At 41.1% G+C, this 18,264-nt stretch overlaps 1 protein-coding gene across 1 annotated transcript in view; it reads right to left on the reverse strand.

Moving 5' to 3' along the window:
• The window catches only part of GMIP (GEM interacting protein), a 55,823-nt gene extending 40,471 nt beyond the window's left edge, over positions 1–15,352 (reverse strand). The window contains exons 1-3 of the mRNA XM_084609986.1: positions 15,270–15,352; positions 14,298–14,659; positions 9,632–9,769 (exon numbers count right to left, since the gene is read on the reverse strand). Of these exons, the coding sequence (XP_084466112.1) occupies positions 9,632–9,769; positions 14,298–14,550 (391 nt within the window). The 5' untranslated portion in view covers positions 14,551–14,659; positions 15,270–15,352. The remainder of the gene's footprint in view (positions 1–9,631; positions 9,770–14,297; positions 14,660–15,269) is intronic.
• Between the last annotated feature and the right edge of the window lie 2,912 nt (positions 15,353–18,264).

Below are 18,264 nucleotides of genomic sequence, written 5' to 3' on the forward strand. Positions count from 1 at the left end.
TTTCATTTCCTTTAACTCATCAGCCTTCTTCCTTGTTCTGACTCAATCTTGTGATCTCTCTCTCATTGGGTTGACTCTTCTAGACCAATACAGTAACTAAATTCCTGGGTGGGAAGCCTGATCCAGAGTCATTGTGACAATGTACAATGCTGGTTGGAAAAGCAGTTGTTGCAGGCACTCCAGAATTTTTGTGGCTTGTGGTTCACAGAAGCCGTAAGAAGCATGATTTCTCTTTCACCCCTCTCTGCCAATTGCTATGGAAATACAGTCTGTTAGAATTCTCACTTCAGCTGCATCATTGTTCCTGTGGCAGCCTCTTAACCACAAGCATAGAACCCTGTCTCTCCCACCACATACACTACCCACAGAGAGTCAGGATTACAGCATTGCTGGAGGACTTATGGGAGTTAAGGCCGCGGCAGCATTTCCATCCTAAACACCTACCTTTTATAAACATCTAACCTAAAAAGAAAATTACCTTTTGGGTTGAAATTTTTCATTCTCATGTGAACATTCTGTGTTCGTTATTATACAGGTACAGAAATGTCTGTCATATTCCTTTGGGGTTTGGGATTGTTTGTATACTGGTAATAAAAAAAAAAAAACTAGGTGACATTATGGGTCTGAATCTCCCCACACGCACACTGGAGATACTGTATTGATTTCAAAGGCATTTCTCCTGGTTTACATCAGTGCAAACAGCAGAAGGAGGAAGAGTATGAAAAGCCAGGTTACAAGTTATGGAAGGACTTGGCTGGGTACATGTATGTTGCTGCTCACCAGCTGTTTAAGCGTCTGCACAAGATAGGTCTAAACCTCAACATTTGTATTTAGAAACCTTCAGCATCTGGGGTGGGTGAACTAGGGCTCAGGTCCACCTCTAATTTAAATAGCTATTTGCGGGGGTGGTTAATTCATTAAATGAAGCAGTCACACTGAAATCTCCCTCTGCTCAAAAACCTGACCAGAACTAGGTCTCACGGGCACCTTCTATCACTAATGCCAGCACTCCCTTTGGCTCCGCCCCATCTCCTTGTATCAGTCAAACATGAAACATCTCCAGACATGTGAAACACAGGATGGAAAGCTTTCCCTGTTTCCCCACATGTACCCTCATGCCCAGATGGCTCACTGAGCCTCACACTCCTGCAGTCCTCCTATGAAAGAAGGGCCTAAATGGCAACTTTGTGTGCAAATCAAGGTCTACAAAGCTTGGAGGTGCTAAGAGCTGCAGTGGAGATAAAGGCCTATCTCTATCCTCTATACCCACCCTCATGTGCCCCACATATCCTTGCCCACATACACAAGATGAAGTACCAGCACATGGAGGTCAAAGAGTTTTCTAGTTCAGTGGTTCTCAACCAGGGGTGCTCAGAGGTTTCTAGGGGGTACTCAAATCATCTAGATCAGTGTTTCTCAACCTGGGGGTTGCAGCCCCCAGGGGGTCATGGGATGGGTTATGGGGGATTGCAAGTGCAGGGCTGGCATCAGGGGGTGGCAAACAGGGCTTCAATCATGGGCAGCAAGGCTTGGGCTTCAAACTAGTCTCAAATATCAGATATATAAGTACAATATATATATTCTAATCGATTTATTTTTACATTTATTTTATTGTGAAATTATATGGCAAAAATGAGAAAGTAAGCAATTTTTCAGTAATAGTGTGCTGTAACACTTTTGTATTTTTAGGTCTGATTTTATAAGCAAGTAGTGTTTAAGTGAGGTGAAACTTGGAGTATGCAAGACAAATCAGACTCCCGAAAGGGATACAGTGGTCTGGAAACATTGAGAACCACTGCTCTAGTTCCTCAGTGGGAACAAAGAAGGCCTTAGACCCTTGGATTCCTATGCTGGTGGCTAGCAATTCTCCCTCCTCCTTCTGGTGCCCTCACCAATATTCAGCTCTCAGTCACATCTTCTCCAAGCAGGCTGTGGGGGGTTTGTTCTTATTTTCCCTTTTCTCCCTAATGTGGCATTACCTTTGTTTCCTGAACATTTTCTCCTTTTGCTACCTAAAACCAAAAGCTCAGCTTCAGGATAGCAGCTGCAGCGCAACTCCTCCACCTGTTTGTGGTGGCAACAGGTTCTGCGCTTATTCAGAACAGATTCCAGAACTAGCGAGTTTTAGACCCATTGTCCAACTTTTCTGATAAACACAGCAAAGGAAAAGAGAAAATAAACCAGTATCCACATGTTCTGTTTCTTTTCTAAGGTCTGGTTTGCTGTTTGGTGAAAGTCTCTTGACTTCAGATTCAGGCCACATACATCAGTGGCTAGAACACAGGACTGAATTATATTTCCAATAAATGTACCACTGACTAACTGTGTGACTACTTAACCGCTGTATGCATCAGTTTCCCTCTGTTAACTGGGGATAATTATATCTACCCAGCTTTGTAAAGCATTTTGATATTTATAGATAAAAAGTGCTATTGAAGTGTTTTATGTTGTGCAAAGACATTTATAGCAAACAGGGCTGCAATGTAATACAACAGATAAATGTTAATAAAGCTTAGGCACTCGAGGCTTTAATTCTTAAGAACTTCCTAGGCACTATAGAATCATAGACTTTAAGGTCAGAAGGGACCATTATGATCATCTAGTCTAACCTCCTGCACAACGCAGGCAACAGGATCTCACCCACCCACTCCTGTAACAAACCTCTAACCTATGTCTGAGCTATTGAAGTCCTCAAATTGTGGTTTAAAGACTTCAAGGTGCAGAGAATCCTCCAGCAAGTGACGCGTGCCCCACGCTGCAAAGGAAGGCGAAAAAACCCCAAGGGCCTCTGCCAATCTGCCCTGGAGGAAAATTCCTTCCCAACCCCAAATATGGCGATGAGCTAAACCCTGAGCATATGGGCAAGACTCACCAGCCACTCCATCTGACATGCCATCACAGGTCATTGGGCATATCTACCACTAATAGATGAAGATCAATTAATTGCCAAAATTAGGCTATCCCATCATATCATCCCTTCCATAAATTTATCAAGCTTAGTCTTGAAGCCAGTTATGTCTTTTGCTCCCACTGCTTCCCTTGGAAGGCAGTTCCAGAACTTCACTCCTCTGATGGTTAGAAATCTTCCTCTAATTTCAAGTCTAAACTTCCTGATGGCCAGTTTATATCCATTTGTTCTTGTGTCCACATTGGTACTGAGCTTAAATAATTCTTCTCCCTCTGTGGTATTTATCCCTCTGATATATTTATAGAGCGCAACATATCTCCCCTCAGCCTTCTTTTGGTTAGGCTAACAAGCCAAGCTCTTTGAGTCTCCTTTCATAAGACAGGTTTTCCATTCCTTGGATCATCCTAGTAGCCCTTCTCTGTACCTGTTCCAGTTTGAATTCATCTTTCTTAAACATGGGAGACCAGAACTGCATACAATATTCCAGGTGAGGTCTCACCAGTGCCTTGTCTAATGGTACTAACACCTCCTTATCTCTACTGGAAATACCTCGCCTGATGCATCCCAAGACCGCATTAGCTTTTTTCCCGGACATATCACATTGGCGGCTCATAGTCATCCTGTGATCAATCAATACTCCAAGGTCCTTCTCCTCCTCTGTTACTTCCAACTGATGCGTCCCCAGTTTATAACAAAAATTCTTGTTATTAATCCCTAAATGCATGACCTTGCACTTTGCACTATTAAATTTCATCCTATTACAAAAGGTTTTCTCTCCCCCCACCCCATGCTTTGTGTGTATAAAAAGATCTTCTATACTTTCCACAGTATGCCTCCGATGAAGTGAGCTGTAGCTCACGAAAGCTTATGCTCAAATAAATTGGTTAGTCTCTAAGGTGCCACAAGTACTCCTTTTCTTTTTGCGAATACAGACTAACATGGCTGTTACTCTGAAACCTGTCATCCTATTACAATTACTCCAGTTTACAAGGTCATCCAGATCTTCCTGTATGATATCCCGGTCCTTCTCTGTATTGGCAATACCTCCCAGCTTTGTGTCATCCGCAAACTTTATTAGCTCATTCCCACTTTTTGTGCCAAGGTCAGTAATAAAAAGATTAAATAAGGTTGGTCCCAAAACTGAACCCTGAGGAACTCCACTAGTAACCTTCTTCCAGCCTGCCAGTTCACCTTTCAGTATGCCCCGTTGTAGTCTCCCCTTTAACCAGTTCCTTATCCACCTTTCAATTTTCATATTGATCCCCATCTTTTCCAATTTAGGTAATAATTCCCTATGTGGAACCGTATCAAATGCCTTACTGAAATTGAGGTAAATTAGATCCACTGTGTTTCCTTTGTCGAAAAAATCTGTTACCTTCTCAAAGAAGGAGATCAGGTTGGTTTGACATGATATACCTTTTGTAAAACTATGTTGTATTTTGTCCCAATTGCCATTAACCTCAATGTCCCTAACTACTTTCTCCTTCAAAAATTTTTCCAACACCTTGCATACTACAGATGTCAAATTAACAGGTCTGTAGTTACCCGGATCACTTTTTTTTCCCCTTTCTTAAAAATAGGAACTATGTTAGCAATTCTCCAGTAATACGGTACAATCCCTGAGTTTACAGATTCATTAAAAATTTTTGCTAATGGGCTTGCAATTTCATGTGTCAGTTCCTTTAATGTTCTTGGATGAAGATTATCTGGGCCCCCCGATTTAGTCCCATTAAGATGTTCAAGTTTAGCTTCTACCTTGGATGTGGTAATATCTACCTCCATATCCTCCTTCCCATTTGTTGTCCTACCATTATCCCTAAGCTCCTCATTAGCCTCATTAAAGACTGAAGCAAAGTATTTGTTTAGATATTGGGCCATGCCTAGATTATCCTTAACCTCCACTCCATCCTCAGTGTTTAGCGGTCCCACTTCTTTCTTTGTTTTCTTCTTATTTATATGGCTATAGAACCTTTTACTATTGGTTTCAATTCCCTTTGCAAGGTCCAACTCTACATGGCTTTTGGCCTTTCTCACTTTATCCCTACATGTTCTGACCTCAATAAGGTAACTTTCCTTGCTAATCCCTCCCATCTTCCACTCCTTGTAGGCTTTCTGCTTTTTCTTAATCACCTCTCTGAGATGCTTACTCATCCAGCTTGGTCTACAACTCCTGCCTATGAATTTTTTCCCCTTTCTTGGGATGCAGACTTCTGATAGTTTCTGCAACTTTGACTTGAAATAATTCCAGGCCTCCTCCACCTTTAGATCCACAAGTTCTTTAGTCCAATCCACTTCCCTAACTAATTTCCTTAATTTTTTGAAGTTAGCTCTTTTGAAATCAAAAATCCTACTCACAGATCTATTTTTGTTTATCCTTCCATTTGGTTTGAACTGAATTAGTTCATGATCACTCAAACCAAGGGTGTCCCCTACAACCATTTCTTCTATGAGATCCTCACTACTCACCAAAACCAAATCTAAAATGGCATCCCCTCTTGTTGGTTCAGCAACTACTTGGTGAAGGAATCCATCAGCTATCGCATCCAGGAAAATCTGAGCCATCTTATTATTACTAGCACTTGTCCTCCAGTCTATATCTAGGAAGTTAAAGTCTCCCATGATCACACAGTTCCCATTAGTATTTACTTCATTAAAACATTAAAGAGGTATCTATCCATATCCACATCGGATCCCGGTGGTCTATAGCACACCCCGAGCACTAGCTCAGGGGAGGCTCTAGTAGCTTTTTTCCCCAGTGCGATTTTTGCCCAGACAGATTCTGTCTTATCCATTCCATCACTTCTTATTTCTTTACATTCTTCTCATCATTGATAGACAATGCTACTCCACTACCTTTGCCTTTATTTCTGTCTTTCCTAAACAGGACATACCCTTCAATGCCTGTACTCCAGTCATGACTACTATTCCACCATGTTTCTGTTATCCCTATAATATCTGGTTTCACTTCCTGCACTATAAAAGTTCTTAATATAACAAGGCTGCTTTTAAAACCAATTAAATTCAGTCACAGTGTCTCCATCATACCGTATAAAATAGTGCCTAATAGAAGTTTATATCAAATTTCTAATCTGGATTAAGTGTCATATCCTTCTGACATTTTAAATGTGATTTCCCACGCTCAGGTCTCTGAGCTATTCACGCAATTATCTGGATATCAATGCCTCCAACCTCAAATTATTTGGATTATTAGTAAAACTTTCCTTAATCAGAACCTATTGTACCCAATTCAGTCAGTGCCCAATAAGGTCTTAGTGGAAACATCACACCAGAGATCCTGAAATCCCTGATCTCCTCTCCCATCTCAGTCAGTCAGAGGGGAGAGGCCAGTGCTTTGACTCACTCTGCTGCCAACTCATTTCTGCCTTCCACACCTAGCAGTTTCTGCTCACCTCCCAGTTTCAACACGAAACTCAGGCTCACTACCAAGTCTTTTCTAAATAAATCACTCTGAAATGTACAAGCCAGTGGGTGCAAAGCCTGAGGAAACTGAACATTTTCAGAAAGGAAGAACTAATACCACAGATTTATTGGAACCAAGATCATTGCAAGGAGCTGTGGGAGATGTAAGCTATTGAAAGTTTGGGTAAAGTAGTAAATATTTACATTTCGTGTATTTCTGAATTCACATGCCTAGAGCCAGTGGTCATATCTGAGCCTGCTACTGTAGCATTAGAAAAACACAACACACATGGCTGTTGGACATGGAGCCAAACCAGAACCCTAGACCCAAGCACAATGAACTTTGGGGAAGTTTGAAAATTAAATTTGCAATTCAGGCCTATTCCAAATTTCTACAGGACTCCAAAAGGAGCTGAACTAGGAGCATCAATTCTGAACTGGCAGCTTCTTCAGCTAATTTCCTTTAATTACTAACTTCTGCATGACCTTTACCAAACAGAAGTAGCGAGAGACAGGTGATTAGATAATGAGAACATTATTTCCTTTACAATCCAATTGTTTTCAGTTACTCTTCTAGAGGGGGAAAAGTAGTGTTCCAGGGGAGAGAAGGAGGTAGGACAGCACTGGGGAAGGATTGTTTGGCTGCTTGGATTTTATTCTTAGCAAATCTGCAACTCTTAACTATGTAGAAAGAATACAAGGAATATTCCCAGGAGGAATCTAATCCCCATGGGAGGAACTTTTCAGATAGTGGTTCAAGTACACCAAAAATAGGGAAGTGTAGTGTAGAACCCAGGAGTCCTGACTCCCAGCCTCATGAGTTTAACCACTCAGCTTTTCTTACTGTGTTTGTTTTGTTAAAGCACAGAAAGCAGAATCCTGAGCTTTCTTTGGGGAGATGCCCACAGAAAGTAAGTACAGGAATTCTTCAGAAATGGATCAGCTTCTACATTCACATCAACATACAGGGAGTAATAGAGACTCATACCCCCTAGACATTTAATCTCATAAATTGTCCCTGTCTCTCCCCACAGCCCCCACTTGTGGTTGAAGCAAGATTATATTTTATCCCTAGACCAGAAAGCCTTTTCATTTGCACCCAACACTGAGATCTCCTATAAGACAGTTGGTGCATCTCCTTATTGCTTTTCTAATTAACAGCTGTACATTCAGTGACTGCACATTCAGTGACTGCATTAGAAAAAGTTAAGTGCTACATTGCAGAGCAGCCCCTTCTATGTTTCCTGTTGACCTTTCCCTTTGGGAAAAGCACCAGCCTTTTTATAAGAACTTTTTCCCCAGCATGCCTTTCAGGGGATGGGGGAGTGGGAAGCAGGCCTTTTCAATGTGGCAGAGAGGCGCTGTTGCTGCTGCTCTAAAGCTGCTGCATCTTCCTTCCTTCCAGATGGGGGTGCATATCCTTAGGTTCCTGGAGAGACAGCCTAGCATGTTCTCTTGTACATGTTCCTGAATTGCATTTACTGTCTTAAACTAGGAAAACACTGGGTTCTTCATTTTCAAACAAATTTACTTTTGCTAGCAGAGTGCTAGGATAAAAAAAAATTGCCTGAAATACAATGCTGTAGGGTCTCACTATTCCCCTGTGGTATGGAAGGCTGTGGTTTGGGTTCTGTTCCTGTGTGGGGTAGAAATGACCAGGTGGTAATAATAGCCAAAGCCACCATCATCCAAACTGAACTGAATCAGGCAGGCCGCCAGGATGCAGAATAGTCGGAACAGGTATGGGCCAGCCTGAGAAGAGTCCCTAATGAAGTCTGCTAGTCACAGCTTCTGGTAGGACCTTCCCTGAGAGGCTCCCCAGCCCTCCGCAAATAAAGTGCTCTAAACTCCTCCTCTAAGAATTCCTAGTCTCCCCTTCAGTACTCTTGCTGAACTGGCCTCAGAGTGAAAGAGCTGTAGTTTAGTGGCTTGGGCATGGGACGAAGTACTAAAACTAGCGTGTGATAATCCTGGTTCTGACAATTACTATGTTCCCTCTGTAACCTTGGGCGGGTTACTTCACCTCTCAGGCGCTCTGCTTCCCTACTTGTAATGTGGGGATAGTTAGTTACCTCCTCACAGAGGGGGTGTGAGGATTAGCTGTTTAGCAAGCTCTAAGAACAACTGCTTTTATGGAATTGACACTGACAGTGAGGGATTTGCAGGCAGCTGCATCTCACACGTTTTCTTTTCACAAGGAAGAGGCAGAAGAAAATGCAGTTTTTAAAAGAAGAATGGCCATAATGACTGGGCAAGTGTTCCTTGCCCGTACCACAGGAAGGGTTTGTCGGGAGAAAACTTATATTCTGGTGCCTGGGGTCTACTGTGGCTTTGCTATTCGCTTCTAAGCGAGAGGGAGATTGTATTTCTCAAATTGAGTAACTCTCTGCTTGCTTTAAGTGACCCAAAGGAGAAATTGAATCCTGAGCTCCCTGGAAGGTAACTACTACACACAACAGGAGGATAAAAAAATATTAAGGATTTGTTTCCAATCTCCCAATGCCAGCAAATCCATAACGAAGGTGGACACTTCCTCCTCCATTTACCCCAATGCTAGGTTATTGCAGGGCTACGTCAGTGCCTAAGAGTAATGATGCCATCTACCTCTTCTAATTTTCCATGCACTTTATAAAGATTATTTAATTAAGCGCTGATGGGGGAACAGAGACAGATGTAAAATGACTTGCCTAAAGTTGCACAGCACGTTAGTGCTGGGAACAGAACCTAGGAGTCCTGACTTCCAGCCAGTCCCTCTAGCAACTAGATGTGAGTTAGAAGTAGAACCTAGGCATCCTGATTACTGTTCCCTGGGTTAACCATTACACCCTGGCACCTCTTTCATAGTGAAAATACAGTCATGTTAGCAACATGTTAGTGTAACAGCCAAGTTAAATAAGGTCCAGATGCCTTGAACAAACTGTACTTCAGAGAAACAAATAAGACATCATCTACTAGCACAGTACGAAAATAAACAGCGGAAACTGGTGGATGCCCTAGGCACTTGCAGATGTGGGAGGAAAAAGAAAGAAGATGCCTCAACTCTGAACTTTCCTGTCTTTATAAGTTTTAGCAGCAGCTTCTTCCCCAAAATAGAACTTTTAATGGGAATAAATATGGACAATTCCTTACTTTCTGCTTCATGACATCTGTCATAACATACATTCTACGCATGACCAGATACCTGCCTCCATATGTGCAGCACCAGTACAATGAGACCCTGATCCTGACCAGAGCTTTAGAGCACTACCCCAGTACAAACAATAACTAACACACACTTCTGACTCTTTCGGGTTGGTGATTTACCATTCACGCTGGTGATGAGGGCTGATGTGGCAAGCTGGATAACCGCACAGTTCAAAGCAGGATACTTGCTCAGGAGGGAAGAGATTGCCTGCAGCAATTCTGCCAATTTAGCTTCAACAGCTCCTGAAATAACAGCTCCTGAAATAAGAATAGTAATAAACAATTCTAAGTAATAGAGGCTATTTATTTTAAAAAAGAAAACATCCACATGATTTAATATTGAGGGATAACTGAAAAAGTGAAAGGGGAAAAAATAGATGACTAGTGTTTCACTACATAATTTCCCCCCCTCCCCCTCCACAGTAAGTATCTCTCTGCCCCCCAGACAGAGCTAAATCCCCTCTTTAGGGGCACTGACACCTTATTGCTCCCACACACAAGAGAAGCATGCAAAAGAGAAAAGAATTAACATCCAAGAGAAAAGCATTTCCCCCATACGTGAAAACCACAATGTACTAGGTGGAATGGAGCCAGGAAGTAGACCCTTGGAACCTGACCCAAATCCAAGGTGTGCCCACACCTCGAATAGTGGGTGCAGTTCTGGTCACCCCATCTCAAAAAGATATATTAGAATTGGAAAAAGTACAGAGAAAGGCAACAAAAATAATAAGGGGGATGGAACAGCTTCTGTATGAGGCGAGATTAAAAAGACTGGGACTATTCAGCTTAGACAAGAGATGACTAAAGCGGAATATGATAGAGGTCTGTAAAATCATGGATAATGTGGAGAAAATGTATTAAAGTGTTATTTCCCCTTCACATAGCACATGGATCAGAGGTCACCCAATGAAATTAATAGGCAGCAGGTTTAAAACAAATACTTCACAAAACACAGGTTCACTGTGTGGAACTTGTTGCCCTGGGATGCTGTGAAGGTCAAAAGTATAACTGGATTAAAAAAAGAACTAGACAAGTTCATGGAGGGTTGGTCCATCAATGGCTGTTAGCCAAGATGGTCAGGGATGCAGCCCCATGCTCTGGGTGTCCCTAAACCTCTAACTGGTAGAAGGTGGGACTGGATGACAGGGGATGAATCACTCAATAGTTGCCCCATTCATTGCCTCTGAAGCATCTGGCACCGGCCACTGTCTGAAGACAGGATACTGGGCTAGGTGAACCATTGGTCTGACCCAGTGTGGCCATTTTTATATTACGTTCTTACATTGAATCATAGAATCATAGAATCATAGAATATCAGGGTTGGAAGGGACCCCAGAAGGTCATCTAGTCCAACCCCCTGCTCAAAGCAGGACCAATTCCCAGTTAAATCATCCCAGCCAGGGCTTTGTCAAGCCTGACCTTAAAAACCTCTAAGGAAGGAGATTCTACCACCTCCCTAGGTAACGCATTCCAGTGTTTCACCACCCTCTTAGTGAAAAAGTTTTTCCTAATATCCAATCTAAACCTCCCCCACTGCAACTTGAGACCATTACTCCTCGTTCTGTCATCTGCTACCATTGAGAACAGTCTAGAGCCATCCTCTTTGGAACCCCCTTTCAGGTAGTTGAAAGCAGCTATCAAATCCCCCCTCATTCTTCTCTTCTGCAGGCTAAACAATCCCAGCTCCCTCAGCCTCTCCTCATAACTCATGTGTTCCAGTCCCCTAATCATTTTTGTTGCCCTTCGCTGGACTCTCTCCAATTTATCCACATCCTTCTTGAAGTGTGGGGCCCAAAACTGGACACAGTACTCCAGATGAGGCCTCACCAATGTCGAATAGAATGTCTCACCAATGTCGAATTGAACAGCATAGGTCCTAGCACAGATCCTTGGGGAACCGATTTACCTCTTTCCATTGTGAATACTGACCGTTTATTCCTACACTTGCTTCTTTTTTAACCAGTTACTGATTCATAAGAGGACCTTCCCTCTTAAGAGTCTTTGGTATAGAACTTTTTCAAAGGCTCTCTGAAAATTCAAGTATGCAATATCAGCTGGATCATGCTTGTCCACAAGCTTGTTGACACCCTCAAAGAATTCTACTAGATTGGTGGGGCATGATTCTTGCAAAAGGCATTTTGACTCTTTCCCAACATAACGTGTTCCTTTATGGGTCTGATAATTCTGTTCCTCACTATTGTTTTAACTAATTTGCCTAGTACTGAAGTTAGGCTTACCGGCCTGTAACTGCCAGGCTCACCTCTAGAGCCTTTTTAAAAATCAGAGTAACTGTCCTTCAGTCATCTGGAACAGGGGCTGATTTAACATACCACAATTAGTAGTTTTGCAATTTCATATCTGAATTTCTTCATCATTTTTGGGTGATACCATCTGGTCATGGTGATTTATTACTGTTTAATTTATCAATATGCTCCAAATCCTCCTCTAATGACACCTAAATCTGGGACATTTCCTCAGATCTGTTACCTAAAAAGAATGGCTCAGGTGTGGGAATTTCCCTCACATCCTCTGGCATGAAGACTGATGCAAAGAATTAATTTAAGTTTCTCCGCAATGGCCTTTTCTTCCTTGAGGGCTCCTTTAGTACTTCAATCATCCAGTGGCCCCACTGATTGTTTGGCAGGCTTCCTGCTTCTGATATACTTAAATTTTGTTTTGCTGTTAGTTTTTGTGTCTTTTGCTAGTTGCGCTTCCAATTATATTTTGGCTTTCCTAATTATACTTGATTTGCTAGTGTTTCTACTCCTTTCTATTTTTCTCCGTGGGGTTTGACTTCCAATTTTTAAAGGATGTCTTTGTCTCCAACCACCTCTTTGCTCTGTTTAGTCATAGTGGCACTTTTTTTGGTCCTCTTACTGTTTGTTTTTTTTAATTTGGAGTATATGTTCAGTCTGAGACTTTATATGGTGTTTTGAAATAGTTTACAGGCATTTCTCTCTTGTGATTGTTCCTTTTAATTTCCATTTAACGAGCTTCTTTGTTTTTGTGTAGTTTCCCTTTTTAAAATTAAATGCGACTATACTGGGTTTCTTTGATATTTTCCCCAATACAAGGATGTTAAATTTAATTGCATTATGGTTGCTATAACCAAGTGCTTCAGCTATATTCCCCTCTTGGACCAGATCCTGTACTCCACTGAGGACTAAATCAAGCGTTCCCTCTCCCCTTGTGAGCTCCAGCAGTAGTTGCTCCAAGAAGCAGTCATTAATGGTATCTAGAAATTTTATTTCTGCATCTTATCCTGAGGTGATATGTACCCAGTCAATATGGGGACAGTTGAAATCCCCAATTATTATTGGGTTTTCTCTTTTTTTGTAGCCTCTCTAGTCTTCCTGAGCATTTCACAATCACTGTCACCATCCTGGGCAGGTGGTTGGTAGTAAAATCCTAATGCAATACTCTTATTATTCAAGCATGGAATTTCCATCCACAGAGTTAAAGTTTGATTCATTTAAGATTTTTTTTACTATGTTTGACTCTATGCTTTCTTTCCCATATCGTGCCACTCGTGCACCAAAGTGACCTACTCTGTTCTGTATATTTTGTACCTGATATTACTGTGTCCCATTGATTATCATCGTTCCACCAAGTTTCTATGATGCCTATTATATAAATATCCTTGTCTGATACGAGGGACTCAAGTTCAACATCTTAGTATTTAGACTTCTTGCATTTGTATATACGCATTTATAAAATTAGTCAATATTTAGTTGTCTGCCTTCATGTGATGTAATCAAAGGAGACTCCTTTTCATTTGACTGTTTCTCTTCAGTTCCTACCTCTACTTTATTAACTTCCATCCTCTCTTCTTTACTAGGATATAGAGTATCCCCTTTAGTAAATCCTCCTTTAAGGGATGTCTTGTACCACACTGTTTGCTCCTGCACACCTGTCAGCTTTCCCCCATGCTGATGTGATAGGCCATTAAACAAAGACCCACTTTGCCATGTAGCATAAATGTAGATAGGACCCTCCCTGGATACCATCCATCCCTATGCGGGATATAAGTATCAGGGGATAGCCATGTTAGTCTGTATCCACAAAAACAGTTGTAAGGTAACTCCCTTCTCTTCATGTGTCAGTATAATAATTGACCTCCTGAGGTCCCTTCCAACCCTGATATTCTATGATTCTATGAATAATGCCTGCATCTGTAATTTTCCCTCCATGCATCTGAAGAAGTGGGTTTTTTACCCACAAAAACTTATGCCCAAATAAATCTGTTAGTCTTTAAGATGCAGGATATAGTTAGACAACGCTGCTGTTAGCAATGCAGGCTAGATTGTCAGCATCTGCTTCCTTTCAGTGGGTGTTATTCATTGCAGTCACTAACACTACTGTTTAGAACTGCTGTAAACCAGATTTTTCATCCACCAGTAATTGCAGGTGCCATCTATAGCACTTAGGAGCCTTCGCTTTTCATTTGATGAAGCAACTGGGTTCTTATATGCGGAAGTGCTATAAAAAGTGCCTGCAGTTATTTACAGGTGCAATAAATATGGGTGCAATTAATACAAATAAGAGTAAACATTATTAAGTGCCTGCTAAAAAAGGGAAGTAAGCATTGAAAGTCTGGTCTGAAAGGTCTGAGGGTCATCTGACTTCATTGTTTTTTATATGTGGTAAAAAGAATGCTGGGTGCTTCACAGAACAAAGATCCTGGGTCCTGTCCAGACCTTTTCAAGTGCAGCCTAGATTTGGTATGATGTTAACTTTTATGCTAGCCTTTCTTGTAAATGAACAAACTTAAATATTAGATATTTACCTTCTCTTTGGAAAAGCTCCCGGAGGCTCTGGAATTTGCCATCGATGTTTCTCAGATGTCCAGTAACATGCTGCAGCTTGTTGGTACACAGGTCCATTTGGCCAATGCAGTTACCAGAGGTAGGTTTCTGGACAGAAGCCCAAACAGCAGTCAGGAACCCAGAGTCATGCTCAGGAGTGAAGTGCCCATTATCTGGTGATTTGCCTCCGATCTGAATGTAACTGGCATTGTCCTGTACTCCTGTGCGACTCATGGTAATGTCAGAGGTATTAGTAAGCACAAAGGAGAACCTCTTTCTCACAAACCATGTTTTCTGTTACACATTTCTGCAGTCCTACAGACTTCTGCACAGCTTGCTGTTCCTAAAATAAGTAGAAGAAACATTCTGTACAAGGCCTCAAAATTCAATACAAAATGCCTGGAATAACTGAGGGTTTGAGATTAATTCTCATGAATCATTGCTGTGAGCATTTATTTAAATATAATTTTCTAATCTGTTGCTGCTGCCTTTTGACGGTCTAGCAAACGAGACTTTAATCACTTCAAACGTGTAGTAAATACCATTATAAAAACTCCTCCTCCTGCACATTTCAGCAAATGGAGACCCAAGTTCAGGAAGGTTGGAGACCCAAGTTCAGATTTTCCTCAGAGAGACTGATATCAAAGTGAAACTCAAATATCCACATGCAGCAGCACTGTGTTTTCATGTGAGGTCTTTTAATTAAAGTCAGATTTTTTTAAAAGTAGAAGTATTTGTGTTCTAGGTGCACTGCTAGAATGTTAACGAGGAGTCCAGTGGCACTTCAAAGACTAACAGATTTATTTGTTCGTCTTTAAGGTGCCACCGGACTCCTTGTTGTTTTTGTGGATACAGACTAACACGGCTACCCCTCTGATGCTAGAATGTTATGAATCACCTTCATTCTCCTTCCCTATTTAAGTTGGGGGTAGGGGGAAAACAAAAATGACAACCTGTTTGAAAAATCAATTTGCCGACTGTCCCGCGTTTAAAGGCACCTCACTCTTGGCTGATAAAAATGGAAAATCAAGTAGTTGTCCTGACTCAGTCCTTTGTGCAGCAACAGCTCTTGATGTTTGCAGCCAGTTTCTGAACTCAACTGATACGCCCCTCAGTCTGAATCCTTTCAGAGGGAACCAGTCCTGGAAGTCTCACTACGTGTTGTCTGTGTGGGATGAGTCTCTCAAACTCCAGACAAGTGTCAGGCTATGTGGATTTTCCACATTCCTGCTGCAACTTATGAAATCACTCATTTCCCAGAGTATCTATACCATCTATAGGAGCAAACTGATCCTGCTACCACTCTTTTGTTAACCCCTTTACTACCTGAAGATCTGCAAACAGCCTTCGTAGTAAAAATTATTAGCAAATTGAATTACACAAGCATAACAAGATCTTTTATAAGAAGATTAATGTATAGTTCAAAAAGAAAAATGAGTTATGCAGACAAGCCAGCAGGTGGAGAGTTTGGAAAATGAATTGCTCAGAAATGTATTATTATTGTATTATGGTAGCACCGAGATGCCCCAATAAGCGATTGGGATGCCCTATGTGCACTACACACATATAATAAAAAGTTTAGTTTATATACACATTCACTCATATAATACTCAGAATTTTATATAGTGCTTTTAAACTTAAAAAAGTTTACAGACATTAGGAAATCGGTCCTTGCAACACCCGTGATCTGGGTCAGTCAAACAGTATTGTTTTCATTTCATTGATGGAGAAGTGGAGATGCAGAGAAGTTAAGTGACTTGCCCATGGCCACAGATGGAGAGAATATTAGAGCCAGCATTAGAATGCAGGAACTCCCTGCTTCTAATCCTGTGCTCTAGCCACTAATGAGCACTGCCTTTAATAGAGTACTTATATGCCATGTGTGCTGATAATACTAAACTTCTGTAATAATATATTTAAAGTATTCAATGAGCATTTTATAGGGGTACAAAGCATACTCATGTTTATACTTCTTTAGCTTTCTACCTCTCTACTTACTGCTTTTCTCATCAAACTTCTAGATCACTGTACTGTCTTTTAAAAAATGTAGATATCCAGACTTATTTGTACACAGTGCTAGTCCAGTGTTGAAGGACTTACCCATAACACTCCATCTTAGTTGTACAACTATTTCATACAGCATTCTTCATCATTTATATTACCAATAATATAAAAAGCTTGTCAAATGGGTGCATGTTAACTTTGAGTATGTGCCCAGATCCCTGTTGCACCCTCAGTAATTGGTGCTGTTAGGACTTAAGCTTCTTTTTGGCCCACTTTGGAAACACAGAACTAGGCATCACTGGATCTGACATCTGTATACACCTGATGACTTCCTTCACAGAGTTTTTGTACCCTTGTTGTCTTTCTGGATCTTGGATAGCTTAACTGAGGTGTCAAGTACAGTAGTTGGATCTTGGCGTCACTTGCAGTCACACTCTTTCCCTGGAAAGCTCCCATGAGCCAAACTTAGCATGAAAGTGTCTTTCCCACTAACTTGTGTGAGCTGAACCCTAATTATCCTGAGATGACCTCACACAACAACACACATGCTTATGCCCATGAGGCTCAACTACTGTAATCTCATTTTAGCAGGATTTGCAGCCAGGCTTCTCTGCTGTTTCGGAGTGGGTACAGGGTGCAATAGCATGTTTGCTCAGTAGGTGGAGCATCCACAGTCAATTCTGTACCTTGGCTGCTGTCTAGACAGTGGCAGGTTGATTTAAAGTTGGCCCTGTGCCTAGGGTTGCCAACAGTCCCTTATTACAAGGGATGTCCCTTATTTTTCATCTATGTACAACAAGATCGGGAGTTGCCGAATGCTGCAAAAAGCAGCAAGAAACACTCCTAGCAAATGTAGATGAGTTCTTCTTCTTAATAATAATAATAATAATGATAATATCAGGAGGAGGGGTGGGGTGCTAAGAAACAGTCCCTTATTTTTGAAATACAGTGTTGACAGCTCTCCAGGCTGTGCCAGAAGGAGTCATTAGTTAAAGTGGCACTGTTCACTTAAATCACACTTCTCTCAGAAAACTGTGCCCCTGCTATTGTCACAAGTAACTCCTCAGAGCCTGTAACAGAAAAAGGTTAGAGCAAACAAATGGTTCTCTTCATCAGCATGCCAGCACTTTGCCTTTTGTCAGGTTCACTTTTCTTTTGTATAGTTGTTCCATTTCCATTGTATAGTTGTACTTGTCCTTTTTTCAAACAGTAACAAAGGAAAGAAACATTGGAAAATATGATTGTAAAACTGCAAAAATTAGCAGAGGGAGTCATGAGTCGGTACAGCACTTGAAAATGTTTTTTACTATTTTTTTAAGCTGACATGAATTCAAGTGGAGAGTGTCTTTTCAATAGCATCACAATGCTTGGAGAATGGGAAGCACTATGGATGCTAATTAGTAGCCATAACACTAATACTGGCAGTCTTTAGATAGGTAGGTGTGGGTCTGTGTATAAAACCATTATCCTTTTCCTCCTCCCATACAGTAATATTTTTGTTTCTTGATTTTTAATTTAGAGGGGTTTAAAATTATATTGGTATAATCACCTGTTGTTGTACAGTGACCTAAGTAACTTGGTACATTGCTTTATCTGAGACTTGGAGTGGATCAGGAAGTCCAGTATCTCTCATCCCAAAGCTACTTCATCCCAAATGTTTTTATTTTTATCTATTTATTAAGCACCAAAGTGCTGTACAGAACACAGAAAATGTCCCAAAGACAGTGAACTGGATGCTGAACATATTGTTCTCTCAAGTAACCTTTAATCACACTTTGAAATGGTTTCCTTTTCAGATACATTTTGTGAGATACTCTGGCCCTGCTGATGACCAGACAGTTGAGAAATAATAAGATGCAACAGGTCATTTACACAGAATATCAAAACGCACATGATATTCTGTTTCATTATTTTCCTCTTTGTATCCTAGAGTATCAGAAATAT

This window comes from Lepidochelys olivacea, assembly GCF_965140295.1.
Source record: "Lepidochelys olivacea isolate rLepOli2 genome assembly, chromosome: 20".
NCBI lineage: Eukaryota > Metazoa > Chordata > Testudines > Cheloniidae > Lepidochelys > Lepidochelys olivacea.